The sequence below is a fragment of the Magnolia sinica genome, chromosome 1 (genome assembly GCF_029962835.1).
Source record: "Magnolia sinica isolate HGM2019 chromosome 1, MsV1, whole genome shotgun sequence".
NCBI lineage: Eukaryota > Viridiplantae > Streptophyta > Magnoliopsida > Magnoliales > Magnoliaceae > Magnolia > Magnolia sinica.
Window position 1 is genome coordinate 139,576,885 of NC_080573.1, and position 16,727 is coordinate 139,593,611.

General features: G+C 39.0%; 1 protein-coding gene across 4 annotated transcripts in view; it reads right to left on the minus strand.

Moving 5' to 3' along the window:
- Positions 1–6,309, minus strand: part of LOC131221010 (DNA-directed RNA polymerase I subunit 1) — a 76,706-nt gene extending 70,397 nt beyond the window's left edge. For 2 of the 4 annotated variants that reach the window (XM_058216078.1, XM_058216068.1), the window contains exons 1-4: positions 6,061–6,309; positions 5,791–5,960; positions 1,083–1,242; positions 722–979 (exon numbers count right to left, since the gene is read on the minus strand). In XM_058216078.1, the coding sequence (XP_058072061.1) occupies positions 722–979; positions 1,083–1,242; positions 5,791–5,960; positions 6,061–6,084 (612 nt within the window). In that variant the 5' untranslated portion in view covers positions 6,085–6,309. Of the gene's footprint in view, positions 1–721; positions 980–1,082; positions 1,243–5,790; positions 5,961–6,060 lie in introns of those variants that run through there. The other 2 variants (XM_058216087.1, XM_058216096.1) reach the window with 2 other exon arrangements.
- Positions 6,310–16,727: the final 10,418 nt, after the last annotated feature.

The following is a 16,727-nucleotide window of genomic DNA, read 5'->3' on the forward strand; positions in this document are numbered from 1 at the left end:
ATGCCCCCCTAGAACTTATGCAAACATTGGTGCAGTGCCTACCACTGGAGATATAACATGTGGGCAACAACTGTTTGATTTGTTGTTCCGAAGGTCTTGCTCCTACTCCTTTCCCTTCATGTCGACAGGTTATCCGCAAGCGACAGGTCACCAAAAAAAAAAAAAAAAGGGTCCAACGCAGGCCCACTCTATCATTATAGAAAGCCTTCAAATAATCATTTCCACCGCAGCAAATTTGTTGTCCCTATTGTTTCTTTCTTTCCATGGTCCCCCATATTCGCCACAACAAATTTCCATATGACCCTTGGATTAAAAGGGTCGTCAGACCACCCATCCATCTTATACTTAAGGTAAACATTCATATGCCAAGCAATGCAAAAAGATGCGGGAAATCAAAGCAAACACAGACAATATGAGATTGTGGACCTCTTTTTTCTTTTTTTTTTCTTTTTGAGAGAGAGAGAGAGAGAGAGAGAGAGAGAGAGAGACAACAGTCAAGGACATGTTAGCTCTGTATCCTGATTGCATCAAGTAATGATGAAAAAATATTGAATACCAGTAACTTACTTTTTTGTTGCAAAACTTGCTAGAAGCAATTCATTATTCATGAACAAGTATGTTAGGAATCAAAGCAGACAAGAATGCATAAGATAACTTCTACTATAACAAACTTTCACTACTATAACAAACTTTCAGGCCAGTGTGCAAGACCGAAACATACCATCTGAAACCACCCAAAGGTAGGACTAGTGATCTTTGGATTGTTCGCCCCACAGTTTTGACATTTTTTAAAATTTTCTCCCATAAATTTATTCAAGATAGACTTCACCTCATGGTACTGAAAAGAGGTCCAATTGGATGTGGAACACCTTTCCTTAGTGTGAACTGAAGTATCTGTCACACCATCTTCCTCCTCACATAAGTCTCGTACAGTGTCACCTTTTATTATGAGGTCCAGTTGAGAAGCATATGCCTGAACCTAAAACCAACAAATAGGACTAAAGTCATGAACATCATGAATGAAGAAAATCAGTTACAGTTTCACTTGCTCAACATATAAAGAAAAGAAATAAACTACTTACCTTTTCTCTCCGAAGCCTAAAATGATGACAGAAAAAACATGCTTTCCGTATAAGAGTGTGAAGAATCCTAAACAGCAAGGGGTTGTAAACTGGTGCCACCAGGTCAATATGACCACAATGACCTGGGCAGAGTAGAGCATTCTGACCGCATGACTTGCATCTGCATAGAAACAAAACCTTCGGGATGTCAGTCACTGATAAACTCAAAAAAATTGTTGCCAGCAACCACACCTTAACCTAAGGGTACATGCATCCCTCGGTGTGGGTGCTTCATTCCTGCCCAGAACCATGGCAAGATCAATGAGCAGTCAACTGCAAGTCACTTTTATCTCACTGCTGATTTGGTTCAAAAATGAACGCACTGTTGCAATAGGAAGTGGCTGGCCCACATGTTTTTTGGCAACCCAAACACATGGACAAATGGATGCACACCAATTCCGCATGAAGTTCACTCACGGTTCAAAACCTATATTTTCTCGGCGTGTTCTTATGCATAAAAAGAACTCAGACAACAAAGAACAGCAATGTGCCTCATGCATAACAACAGCTATGGTCTACTGTTCAAAACTTATGTGTGGACAGAACCTAACAGAGGGAAAAAAATCATAGATGATAGTAGTAACGTTTAAAAAAATGGAATGGAGTAGGGTTTTATGGCTGTCACTTGTTCAAGGGCCGGTTTGGCATTGCTTAGCTAAACATTTTTTAGGCGCTTGTAATTCTCAAAATCACTAGCATGATTAATATGTTTGGTTAGTATATCAAATTCATTGCTTATTTAAAAACAATTAATGAAAAAGTATTTTTTTCTCAATGACTTCGAGACCGTTACCGAGAAGCATTCTTCAAAAAAAAAAAAAAAGAACGAGACTGTTTCTGAGAGGTGTTTTTGTGCTAAACAAGTAGAAGGCCATCTGAGGGGGCAGAACAGATCTGCACGTACAGCACGTGTAAGAGATCCAGCCATTCAACAGGTCATGCACACTCTTGAACATGCGATAAGCCAAAAATCAGCATAGCACACTCATCAAGTGAACCCCACATGTTATGTTGAATGTGGACCGTTGGACTTTTTTTCCGACTGCCCATTTTTCTCATGCAAGTGCGCCTTGCCTGATCAACCAACCAACATCATTTTTTGGTCCATGGCAAGGTGTTCCAAAACGGTAACGGTGGCCCCACCACTGTTACTGTTATGATACGGGCCATAACGGCCGTTACAGCCTTTTTTTTTATTTTTTGAAAAATGTTGTTATTGGACCGTTACAGGGCCGTTACGGCCGTTTCGACCCCGTAACGCGTAATGGTTATGACCGTTACCGTTACGTAACGGCCGTTATGTAACCAATTTTGAATACCTTGGCATGTCCACAACATACCTTTCTTCTTCTTTTCTTTGAAGATTGATGATTTTGTTAATATAAAGATAGATAAATGCAAATACGCTCAAGACCTAATACAAGTGAACATCTTGCCACCCAGGGATTAGTCATGCATGAGATACAACATGGATATAAAATTACAAAAGCTAGACCCAGTAGTGGCAATGATTTCAGACTACAACCCTCCCAATCGCTCAAAAGCTCCATCTTGGAACAACCTCAAAAATCTGATTTTGCAAGTCCTCAATTAAAGATCATTTGTAGTATCCACCTCTTTATAGCTGAAAACACAAGATTCTGTATTCTCAAATATTCTAGGATTTTTCCTTACATGTTTTTTTTGTATGAGAGGTAGCACTACCAGGGATTGAACCCCGGATCACTCACTCACACTGCACTGTCTACCAGCTCATCTAACAAATGAGAGATTCCTTATGCCCTTTGGACAGTCCAGTTAACCATTCAACCAATTTTTTTTTAACGAAGGAAAAAATGGAAACGGGAAAAGACCAAGCTGCCCCAAAGAGCGAAAGAAAGCAAACTATATCTCCCTAGCCACCAAGCAGTGGAAAAATAAGTGACCGACCAACTCATTGTCCATTTTATACATGATGCACATATTTGGGAAGGCCATTTTCCTCTTCTTCAGGTTGTCTGATGTAGCAATTTTGTTGGCCATAGCAAACATACAAAAGCTTTTACCCTTGGAGCTACAAGGGCTTCCACACTTTCACATGGAGGACATTTTGCTTCCAGCACCAATAAGACTAAGAAGAAGGATTTAACTGAGAACATGCCACTTGTCATCCACTGCCACATTTTCTTATCCTCCATCTTATCTACATGTACCTCATTTACTTGCTGAAAAGAATGACATACGTTCCCGATCCACATTGGATATGTTCCTTCTCATTCTGATATTCCAAACCGTAACTCCCCCAACTAATTCGTAACAATCCTTGATCTTTACCTCCTTACAGATTGCTAGCTCAAAAAGCTCCCAGTAAGAAGAGTCCACAGGGCCATCATCTAACCACGCACCCCTCCAAAAGTGAATTGTGTCATCATTTCTTCATAATGCTTTGGTTCTTCCCAAAATCTTCACCACCAATTACTCAATAACGCCCAATTTCCTTCCCTCACAATCCCAATTCCTAGGCCTCCTTCGCTAACAAGTTTTTGGACTTGTTTCCAATTAACAAGATGGAATTTCTTTCACTCCCCCTACCTTAGCTAAGGAAAGTCCTTTGTAGACACTCGATTTTGTTTGCCGCTGTTGTTGGGATTTGAATAGGAATAGGAAATATACCAGAATATTTGAAAGGGTAACCTTAATGAATGTGATTCACCCAGCAAAAGAGGGATATCATCGTTTCCATCTAGCTAGCTTCTTCTCAATCCTCTCTGCAGCCAAAAAGACACAGTGTTTGGCTATCTCCAAATTCTCATCCCAAATGCCTTTAACCAATTCAAACTCCAAACCTCTCTTAATAAGCAAGCTCAAGCCTTCCACCACAATTGAAAATAATAAACAGAATACAGGGTCTCCTTGCCAAAGTCCTCTAGGAGCTGGTGAAGAAACCGACCAATGACCCATTCGCCAACAACAAGAAATAAGCATGGATATAGATTCTAACATCCACCAATCCATTTCTCCTCAAAACCTGTTTAATCAAGGGCATAACCCAGGAACTCTCAATCAAAATGGTCATATGCCTTTTCCATGTCAATCTAGCATAAAATTCTAACCTCATTATTCTTTGCCCTTATGTCTGAAAGCACATTTGCAACCAAGATGTCATATCATTTATATCTTTTATGAATGCCCCTATGAATGCAGATATAAATATAATAAATGCGATGACTTCCCAAAGCTTTAGGAGGAAACTCTTCCTAAAAGTGTTTTTAAAATAATGCATTATTTCTTGAATTATTGCATTTTAAAAATTAGTGCATTAAAATCATATTAATTAGTTAAATATTTCTGTCCAGCAGCGCATAGCTCGGACCCCTGTACAATGGAAAACTATTATGCATACCGGTCTTTTGTAGTATTTTGAGTCTTTTAAGTGTGTAATCATGTGCTTTTAACATCTGATAAAGATTCACTAAAAAATCCCATCATTATCCTAATGTTTCCCTTGAACAGCGATACATCCCCAGGTCTTTTCGAGTTATCAACATTATTGATACTTTTCAGGAAGGAAAAAAAAAAAAATCATCAACGTTATTGATGCATGCGTCTGTATATTAACGATGCGATACATATAACAATAACGATACATAACACCTTGGTTATGAAAATGTCATCAAATGAGACAACAGACCAAATTTCAGGGGCTCCATGTGTTCGACTGTCCATCAAGTGCCCCACATGCGCATCACGTGCTCCCATCCATTTTAAAGTGTTATACATGTGCACAATTCTTAAGGGCCCCATATGTGCAACAGTCCATCAAAGGCCCCACATGTGCAACAGTCCATCAAGTGCCCCACATTTGCAGATGTGCAACATGTGCCACATAGCCACTATTCATCTTTAGGCACTTCACATGTACTGCATGTGCCAATGTGTGACAGGCGCAACATGTGTCACCAACCATCTTTAAGTGCCCACATGTGGAAACATCCATCTTGAAGTACCCCACATGTGCCAATGTGACACATTAGCCACCACCCATCGTAAAGCATTGTGCATGTACCAATGTACCACGTGCAACATGCGCCGCCACCCATCTTCAAGTGCCCCAGGTGTCAATGTGCCCCAAGCCAAATGTGAGTAACATGCACAGCCCTCATCTTCAAGCACTCCACATGTGCCTATGTACCACATGCACTCTTTTGCCGCATGTGCCGCCGTCCATCTTTAAACAACTTGACATGTACTACACATGCCAACATGCATATGCAACATGTACCGCCACCATTCACCCTCAAGCAGCCCATGTATGCCAACGTCATATATGTGCCGATGCGTCAAGTGTGACAATGTGACACGTACCACAATCCTCTTCAGTGCACACACATGTCACCTACCGTCTTCAAGAACAATTTTCATGAAATAAAATAGAATCCTCCTTTTCCAAACAAAATATTTGGAAATGGAGGAAAATTTTTCAAGAAAATCTTGTTAAAAACAATCAAAGGAAATGGCTCTTCCCTTCCCACTGTCTTCTAGAAACAAGTGTTTACCAAGAAACACAATTTCCTCAATTTTTTATCTCATGAATCCAAACAGACCCATATGGATACCGGCGTGCACATGTATGGAAATTCGCAGCAGCATATTCTACAATGCGAAAAGAATGCAGTCGTTCGACACTTACGGTAGTCCATCGTCTACCGGGCCCAGCGCCTGGTCGTACAATCCACCAGGGACTGGTCTGCTCATATCATCAAAGGGAACAGGGCTGGTAATCTTCTTGAAGCTGTGGCTCCTAACTTCTTCGTCCGTAAAGAAGCTGAAAAATACTGAATCGATGCTCTCGGTCGCACCCTGCACCGGTAAACGAACTTACATATGAACTGAAACAGACTAAAAAATCAAATAAATAAGGGCCTTTCTGGAAGAAAGGAAGGGGGTATTGGTGAAATACCTCTGATGTTTGGGGTTGAGCCATGTTCGCGGTGCTGTGGAGGTGGCGGTCGGGTGCAGGGAGAGTGCAGGCGCGTTGCGGGACGTGCGAAGATCCGTCTCCTGTCGTCGCGACGAGGAATTTGGCTTTAGTTTGGCGATTGGCGGTATCTAGGGTTTAAGGGCTTAAAGCCCTCGCTCTGCTGATCATGGGCAAGTGGAACTCTTTTGACAGGACAAAGGCTCACGTGGGGCCACCGGATCACGCACCCTCGCCAGAAATGGGGGATCGTCTGCAACAGCTGTTTTATGAGAGCGGATTAGGTGAGACCCGGCCTCACGCAAGACAGTGCGGCCCTTACCTTGATGAATGTATCATGTATCCACGCCGTCCATCCGTTTTCCCAGATCATTTTATACATTATCCAAGAAATAAGACAGATCCAATTATCAGGTAGACCATAACGTATGAAACAGTATTGATTCACCGTTAATGGTACACAAGTTTTGGATCAAGCTGATTTTTTTGAGAAATTTGGAACTGTGGAACCCACCTTTTATCCAGCAGGTTTTATGAAGCAATACAAACTTAGTTTGGGAACTTAAACCTGCTCGTACGGACAGCGAATTTGAGGACGAAAATACCCCTCATTTCACGGAAACGGATTGGGTACTCCGCTTGCCTCCCGCCAATGGCAGATTGTCGGTGGTCTGTGGGCCCCACCATGATGTATTATTTTCATCCATGTCGTCCATATATTTTTCCATATCATTTTATGATATGAGACCAAAAATGAGATATATCCATATCTCAAGTGTACCACATTACGGGAAAGAGTGTTGAATGAGCGTCAACCATTAGAAACCTTTAGGGGGCCAACTGTGATGTTTGTGAGAAATCCACCTGGTCTAGTTCATTCATAGGGTCACAGAGACCTGCATGAAGAGGAAAAACAAATTTCATAATGATCCAAAACTACTGTAACCCCTAAAAGTGTTTCAATGGTAGATGTTCAATTCCACACTGCCTTTTACAGTGTGATCCATTTGATAGTTATATCTATCTTATTTTTTGTCTCAAGCCTTAATATGATCTCTCCAAATATATGGACGGTTTGGATAAAACACAGGCCTTATGATGGGACCCACAAAAGCAACATAGCAAAAAAAAAAAAAAACATAGATGCCGTTGGGATTGGCTTCGTGGCAATAGCTACGGTTATAATGTAGCCATAGAGTGTCGAAAATTGCATAATTTTTAGACAAACTCGTTGGACCGTTCTGGACTTTTTAAATAATACCGAAAGACCTTCAATACATATCGAAGGTCATGTGGAAAAGTAGGTGCTACGATTATGGCTACGGTTATAATTCGTAACTATAGGGTCCCACTGACCCTAACTCATTAGCTTTTTTTTTTGTTGTAATCCCCATGGCATTTTGTGGGTCCCATTATGAGGTATGTGTTATATCCAAACCGCCCATCTATTTGGCGAGCTCATATTAAGGCTTTAGAGGAAAAATAAGATAGATCTAGCTATCAAGTGGACCACATTGTAAAAGGTAGTGGAGGATTGAACATCTACTATTGAAACCCTTTAAGGGGTCATAGAAGTTTTAGATCATTATGAAATTTGTTTTTCCTCTTCATCCAAGTCTTTGTGACCTTATGAATAGATTGGATGGAAAATATATGTTATCGTAGGCCTTACAAAATTTTTAACGATGAAAATCAAATTTCCTGCTGCTCTTTATGGTGTAGTCCAGTTGATCTTTGGATACAATTCTTTTTTTTTAATAATGCTCCCAAATGATCTCGAAATATGGATGAATGTTGTGGATATAATAAATACATAACTGTGGGGCCCATGTAACTTTGATCTCTTTTGAGTGGGCGAACATGAAATTGAGCACAGGCAAACTAGAAATTCAGCGAGGCAAACATGAAATTGAGCGGGGCAAATTGAAAATTCAACGGGGCAAACATGAAATTGAGCGGGGCAAACAAAAATTTGAGCAGGGCAAACATGAAATTGAGCGGGGCAAACATGAAATTATTAATATTAATTAGTCTTAATCAGTATTAATTTATATAGAAGAGAGACAAACAGCATCTGGCCTTCCCAATCACTTTACCTTGTTTTATCAAATTGTGATGTGGTAGGGATTATTAGTGAGAGGACTACATTTTTTCAACAAATGACAGCTTGATTCGCGGATCTAATTGATTTTTGGCTCCAAGTTCAGGTGGAACTTAAAGATTGAGTGGATTTTACATATTAAAACATGATGAGCCACGTGGAGATGATCGATAGATGTGGGGCCCATTGCCAGTCGTTAAATGGCCAGAAAATAGGCAGTCAATACAAAAGGTAGATTGAATTCCCTCGCCTTTTTACTTTCATTAATACAGTAGTAGTACTTGTACTAACTGTATTACCAAAAGTTAAAAATAGTGCTCTTTTTCTGTAAATGATGTGGATTTAAATATCATCTTTGTATACCATCGATGTGGGTTTTTGGCTTAAAAAAGTGAGGCCATTGATCTATTATCGAAACCATTGGTCTACTGCATCTCTCGAAAAGTGAGGCCATTACGGTTAATTTCTAGTTTGCCTCATTGAATTTATAGTTTGCCCCGCTCAATTTCTCATTGGCCCCGCTCAATTTTATGTTTGCCCCGCTCAAATTCCAGTTTGACCGCGAAGTGATTGAAATTGAGCACGAAGTGAATGAAATGGATTTTCGACCATCGACCCGATGGAATCTTGGAAAAAAAAAGTAGATTTTTTGGCTAAATTAGCTTCTCCTACCCCAAAATCATATATGGTACATTAAGTAAATCATTCTAATTTGGGAGATATGCTTGTTGAATAAATAGACAAATAAATGAATTAAAAGAGAAAAAAATTTATATACTTATAGATACGTATTTATATAAATATGTATTAGAGAAAATTGTAGGTAGACTAAAGTTCTCCATGTATTGAAAAAAAAAAATCATTAGCACGGACTATAGCTACAACTACGGTTATAATCCGTAGCTATAGGCAAAATACCTTCAATACATATCAAATACTCTTCAATATGTATCGAAAATTGCAGGATTTTTGAGGCAAACTCGCTGGACAGTTTTGGACCTTTTTCGATCATATCGAAAGACCTTCGATATATCAAAAGACCTTCGATACATATCAAAGGACATATTGAAAAAGCAAGTGCTACGGCTATAGCTACGGTTATAATCCGTAGCCATGGGTTCCTTTTTTTTTTTGCTATTGTAATCCCCACCGCCTTTTGCGGGTCCCATCATGAGGTCTGTGTCATATCCAAACCGTCCATCTATTTGGAGAGCTCATATTAAGCTTGAGACGAAAAATAAGATAGATCTAACTATCAAGTGGACCACACTGTAAAAGACAGTGGGGAATTGAACATCTACCATTGAAACCCTTTTAGGGGTTACAGAAGTTTTGGATCATTATGAATTTTTTTCCCCTCTTCATCCAGGCCTTTGTGACCTTATGAATAGATTGGATGGAAAATAAATGTTATGGTGGGCCCTACAAAATTTGTAACGGTGAAAATCAGTTTTCCCACTGCTCTTTGTGGTGTGGTCCAGTTGATCTTTAGATATGATATATTTTTTTTAGATAATGCTCCGAAATGATATCAAAATATGGATGAATGTTGTTGATATAATAAATACATAGCTGTGGGGCCATGTAACTTTGATCTCTTTTGAGCCGTTCGTACAACTCTCAGTTGGAGGAGCGTCAGCGCTCGTCTTCGAAAGGAAGGGAGGGGTATTTTCGTCCTGAAATTCGGTCTCCGCACATATAGGTCTAAGTTCCCAAACTAAGTTTTTATTGTTTCATAAAAACAATTGGATAAAAGGTGGGGTCCACAGTCCTAAATTTCTCATTTTTTCCCCCTTCATCCAGGCTTATGTGACCTTAACAACCTATTGGATGGTAAATAAACACTACGGAAGCATTAAGTTGCGCCCTAAGAAATTTTTAATGGTAGGGTGGTCAATCACCACTGTTTCTTGGGATCTACTAAATTTTGGGATGATGATCTAAAAAAATGAGTGGACCGCACGGATACATAATACGGACATCAAGGTGGGCCTTACATTAATCCCACTATAACAACCGCAACATTTACAGTATGGTCCACCTGATAATTGGATCTGCTTTATTTTTGGATGATGATCTGGAAAAATGGGTGGACGACATGGATACATAATATGGCTGCAACGTCTCTCGGGTGAGGTTGGGTCTTACTCCCCCTGCCACCAGCCCCGTGGCTGGTGGTTGGTGCTTTGTGGGCCCCACCACGATGTATGTGTTTCATATACCAAAACTTAGAGGTATATAAGTCTCAGGTTGACCACACCACAAGAAAACAATAGTGATTGGATATCTACCATTAAAATCCTCTTAAGGCCCACTTTACTGTTTTTTTGACATCTGGTCTGTTGATTAGGTCATACAAACCCAGATGAAGGGAAAAAACAAAGATCAACTTGATCTAAAACTTTTATGGCCCCAAAAGGTTTTTAATAGTCAACGTTCATTCAATACACATTTCGTGTAATGTGGTCCACTTGAGATTGGGATATACCTCATTTTTTGTATTATAGCATGAAATGGACTAAGAAAATAGATGGACGGTGTGGATGAAACACATGCATCATGGTGGGGCCACAGAGCACCGACCATCAGCCATTGGCTGGTGGCAGGGGGAGTAGCCAATCCGTTCCCCTCATCTAATCGGCTCTCCTGTTTTACCACCCAAGAGGGGTCCGGCATATTGAAGAATTGTGTAAAATCCACTAATCTCTAGGGTAATAACCATCATCCACAGCGTGAGTAGGATACCTTGAAAACTGGTCACACCAATGGAGAAGTAATAAAATTACTTTCGGAATCATAAAGTTTATAAAGTGGACCGAATGGTGTTTTTTTACCACGTTGATTTTTGTATTAAGTCCTGGTGACTTAAGAAAGATATGTCACATGGCAGCCTAATACAAAAACCTTTGGCTAATATACCGTCTTAGTTGTTCCATGTGGTGTAGCCATCCAACTGGCCTAATGGTCTAGCATCTGGGACAGAGTGGTGGTCTACATGACGGATGATCCACATCAAAAGTAGGCCTTGTATGATGGATGACCCCATCTAAAGTGGGCTCATATGATGTACGACCCACTTCAAGAAACCATACATACATTTTTTACTTTTTGGCCAATGAGCATGTTGTTTACCAAGCATATTTACTGGCTAATTAAGAGCTTGCCTAATAAAACTTAATTTACCTTTCCGTTGAAGGAAGTTCTTGCGAAGGCTTTTAGAGGCAACAAGCATCTATTATATAGTGTATAACAAGCCAGCAAGGTAGGTAGTGTGGTTAGATAGCAAGGTTTTGTGAGCCCACCATAATGTAAGTGTCGTATGCTAGTTATACACATATTTGTCAATCATGTGGGTATGTGTTTCGGTAAGTTAGTTAAGCTATTGGAAGTTGAAGACTCGAGATAAGTACGTGAAGCGTCAATGAGAAAAGCGAGTAAATTGAGGTGCCTTGGTGATTTTAACCTTATATCTACAACAACATTAACCTCTAGATTATCCATTCCCTTGTGGATAAATATGTAATTAATTATCCTTTAGCCTTAGAAACTCAAATCGAACATGCTTAGACAAGCTATAGAAGTTCATAACTCCTATAAATTATATAGCCAAAAGACAATAGAACTCTCAGTGAGTTCAATCGATATCAATCATGATTAATCAATAATGACCAAGACAATCCAACAACATTTCTACCCAGAGTCGAATGAAATTCAATCAATCAACACATTGGTCGATTAATTGGATGTGTTGTTTTTCTGTCCATTTTATAGCCATTGTAACTCAAGTAATTTATAAATGGCATTTAGACCTTGGGTATTTTGATGTTTTATTTTATTTTTGTCATTTAAAGCTTTGGTGATTCCATGCTCGTAATCCATCTCCTAAAACTATAAACCTATGAGATTTAAGTCATATTCATTTATATATAGTAATACGCACTTGATATCCACCATTTTCTATATAATAAACAATAAACATATAGGTATAATTTTGTATAAACTTTGTAAAACACCCATTTAGGTGAATCCCCATTGAAAAATAATTATCCCTTTAATTGGATGAGATTTCACCACCTCCCATCGCCTTGGTCACTTCATAGGTACATCGCATGCATGGATTTTGTCGTGGAGTTGAACCATTCGCATCAATGGTCATGCAAGCAACTAGGAAGTTGATTGAAGCACATGAGAGCATTGATCGATTATCCCAATCAAAAGATGATAAACGGGACTTAATCCGACAAGTAAGTTGTCATTTTATAATCCGTATGTACTTATTTATTGTGTGGGATTGAATATAGAGTTTGTGACCCAAACTCGAATAGGTTATTGTGTAAAACTGAATTCACGGGACACGAGTGTGTACGTATCAGCCCCCGTGGGAGCCTCCAATGGGAATAAATATATGCCCTTATATTATGACCACTAGTGGTTGTTGGTTAGCAGATAGAAAACCAATTTAGTCTACACAAGAGTCATCGACACAGGGTGAAAACGCATTCCTCCAACACGAAATAATGTGTAGCTTATTGTGTAGGATCACCATCAACACGTGTATTCGTGTACATGCGTCAGGTCCTTGTGTAGGCCTTTGGCGGGAGTGTGTACTTGTAAATGTTAGAGGCAAACTTGATTTAAAACATCGGAGATATGCATCCGCCAATAGTGGAGTGGGCAAATAGCCGAACCACTGTATGTACCCGTGTTTATGATCGTCATTTATGTACATTTATATTCATGCCTATGAGTTTAATTAATTGAATTATATGAATGCTTTAATGGATTGTACGATGAGCATCTAATTGATTGCTCATACACATGTAGAGATATCTATCTCACTTATAGACTACTTACTTATATTGCTACATCTATTACATCTTATGTGATTCGACCCACTTTAGCTTGGAGGCCTAAATGTTACTTGCCTTAATTGTTCGATTGATGAATTAATTAACTAGGTAAATAATTTTAAGTGGTCATATTTGAAATTGCGTGGATTGTCTACCATGACATGCATAAGTGTGGCGGAGCTTATAATCATGGTCAAGTCTTATAAGGGAAGTGAATAAAATCATTTAAAATTTAATTACCTAATTATCTAATCTACCGATTTAAAATAATAAGACGGATGACAGTCAGGCTTCTGAGCCAAAATGGGTCCAATCACATAAATTACAAGTGATGTAACACTATGAGCAAATAGTCAATAAGGGAAATAATAATCATGTGTGTAAGATGTGTTAATTATTCAATACCTAGCACATATATTCAACAAATTAAGCTTACAAGCATAAAATAAAAATCCCGAGCACGAGCATGTATAGTGGTTCGGCTACTTGCATGCTCCACTCCTGGCAGACGCACTCTTATTGAGTGTATTAGTATTTCATTATCGGATGTTTTAAATCAGGTTCACCTATAACCTTTACAACAGTTTCTCCTAAGCCAACCACCAACGTATACATATACTTCCATGTTGGGGGAACATGTTTACACTAGTGTCATTGACACCTGCGAAAATTTTGTTGATTTTCTATCGGCTAATAAACAACCACCAGCGGTCATAATCTAAGATCTTTCGTATACTCCTGCTAAAGGCTTCCCATGTAGACTAACACGTGCACACCTACATCTGATGAATACGCTCATAATTAAAGACCCTACGTATAGTCTCGCCAAAAACTCTCTATGAACACTGACACATATGCACTCATGTCCGATGAATGCGGTCCTAATCCAATGGCCCATGTACACACTCGTTGGAGGCTCCCATAGAGACTAACACATACACACGTGTTCGGTGAATTTGGCCCTACATAAATGCCTGGGTCATACACAAGAACCTATTTGAGCTTGGGTCACGAACTCTACACTTAATCTTGCACAAGAAAATAGTGTGAATTTGACTCTACAACTGATAGGCTTACTTATCGAAATGAGCCTCATTATAACCCCTTGGTAAGATGCTTCTTCAATGCTCTCCCGTACTGGAATCAACTTCTCAATTACTTATACGTTTTTTTATGTTGATGGTTAAACTCCACGGTCAAATACCATGCATGCGTTGTACAGTAAGGTGATCAAGGTAATGAGAGTTTAGTTGAATCTCCCACTACTAATGGTTTTAGTTGTTTCCTAATAAGGATTCGCCTAGATGGGTATTATAGATGACATAGACAATGATATACCTACAAGCTCAGTATCCAATCTCTGTAAAATTGTAGAGGTCAGGTGCAACTTCATAATGGAGGTTGAAATCCTCATTAAAGAAGTAAAGCTCAAGAGGATGACTTAAATCTCATATGTTTACGGGCTTATGATAAGGGATGTAAGTAAGGAATCACCCAAGCTATAGTGTCACAAAAAGCTCATCATGTTGCCCAATAATCAAATGCTTGTTTTATAAAAAAAAAGTTTGTAACGACTATAGAATACTTGGTTCAACGGCACAGTTGACATAATCAAACGAGTCTTTAATAATATCAAACTGACCTTTGATCCGACCAAAAAAATGTAGAAATATGCAGTTTGGTTGCTAGATTGTTTCTTCAATTTTATCGAGGAATTTTTTTTATCGTAGGTTCCATTGACAGCCTGTCAATAGGATTAAGATCAACTCGATAATTGATGTTTACAACAACTTTGTACATCTTTAAAGCATAACTTAATATATTCATTAAGGATATAAAAATTATACACATCATTTGATTATTTTTAAAGGACTTATTACTTCAAGCTCTGTTGTGAGTTGATACTTGATTACAATATGTAAACAAATTTCAAGTTATCAAACCATAGACAATTATTTTCATATAATTAGATTATGACTCTAAGCCAAGCAAGGCTGCATGTAAATACTTTATACCTATAATTAGATTGCCTGTAATTGGATTGCAACTTAATAGCCTTTACATGCATCCAAACAACCCCTTAAAGAATTCAGCAACTAATATTCTGAGCTTTTGATCGAGCCATGGGTTGTCTACTGTCACTCATACTAACCATCCACCTTCATGTCAAGTTTTGAGAAAACTACATGTGCTCCACTTCGGAGAAAGATGCATAAGATATAATTCCTCCCTAGTTATGTGTAAAAATAAAATAAAAATCCTAACCATCCCATTGATGCCTATCGTATGAATGGTTGAAAGTGCGATAGTAGGTTTCAATGGGGATGTTTCCATCCCCACTATTGCATATAGTGTGGCCCACTTGAGTTCTGTATATCCCTCGTGCTTGGGGTCATATCCTAAAATGAGCTCAAGGAAAGGATGGACAGAGTGAATATAACACAATTATCGCGGTGGGCCCCAAGTACCCATGATACAGGCAATTAAGGGGCAACTTCAGTGGATCCCCCAATCTACCAACGTTGGTGGATCCCTAACTGCGGGGCCCACATTGATTTCCGTGCCTTACATTCATGCTGTCTACCCATTTCGACAGCTCAACTTAGAGCACAAACTCAAAAAATGAAGCAAATCCAAATCTCAGGAGTTGTTTGGATGCTTGTAATTATTTTAGTTGTAAACACATTACACCTTAAAAGAATTTCATGTATAATTATTTTATGTGCTATTCCATTTGACTTTTAAATGGTATTTTGTTTACAAGCAAAAAAATTGTATGTTTGGCTAACTTGTAAAGTGCTTATAATGAATAGAGTAGATATTCATACTAGAGAGCTTGGGCGGTGAACCTTTCAAAACCTGCAAAAATCATATAAGAAATACTTGATTTGTTTTGGGCCCTAAGAGGGTGTGAAGTCATGCACACACTAAATGAATTGGATATTTTCCATCACAGTGGTCCCAAATGCAATATAGAAGTTTTTAATGGTAAACATCCCAACCTTTTGCCACGTGGTCCATTTGACAATGGGAAAATAATTTTTTAAAGGCCATAAAAGGGCATGAAGGAAAGTACACTATGAATAGATTGAATGTATCATACACACCAAGGAGATAATTTACTCACAAAATATGATTTTTTTATCAAGTTTCATATTACAACAGCATGTAAAGGCTTTATTGGAAAATAGGTTAATCCAAACAATCCCTGTAATCGGATCATCTGTAATCCCTTTACAACTCAAGTGCCTTGCATGCATCCAAACTGACCCTAGGCGAATTACTCAACAATGGAGATTGAATACCCACCTGAGATTTAGATTGTTTAATTATTGGGATCATACCCTAAAATGAACTGTCAAACGGATGGACGGCGTGGATGCAAGTCACATTCATCAAGGTGGGCCCCACAGAGGGATTCGGGGATCCGCCATAATTTTTGTAGCCCGCGGTTGCGGGCGATTCGCATACGTCCCAGACCATGGGCGCGGAATAGATACTAACAAGGTCAGTAGCCAATTCGCTACTGAAGTGCCGTCACCAAGCTCTGTGGACCCTCGATGAAGTGTGTGTTGTATCCATACCGTCCAACCATTTGTAGAGATGGTTTTATGGCATGAGAAAAAAAATGAGATAGATCTATAGTATAAATGGACCCACCACAAAAAAACGTGGGATCAGTCACACCCACCGTTGAA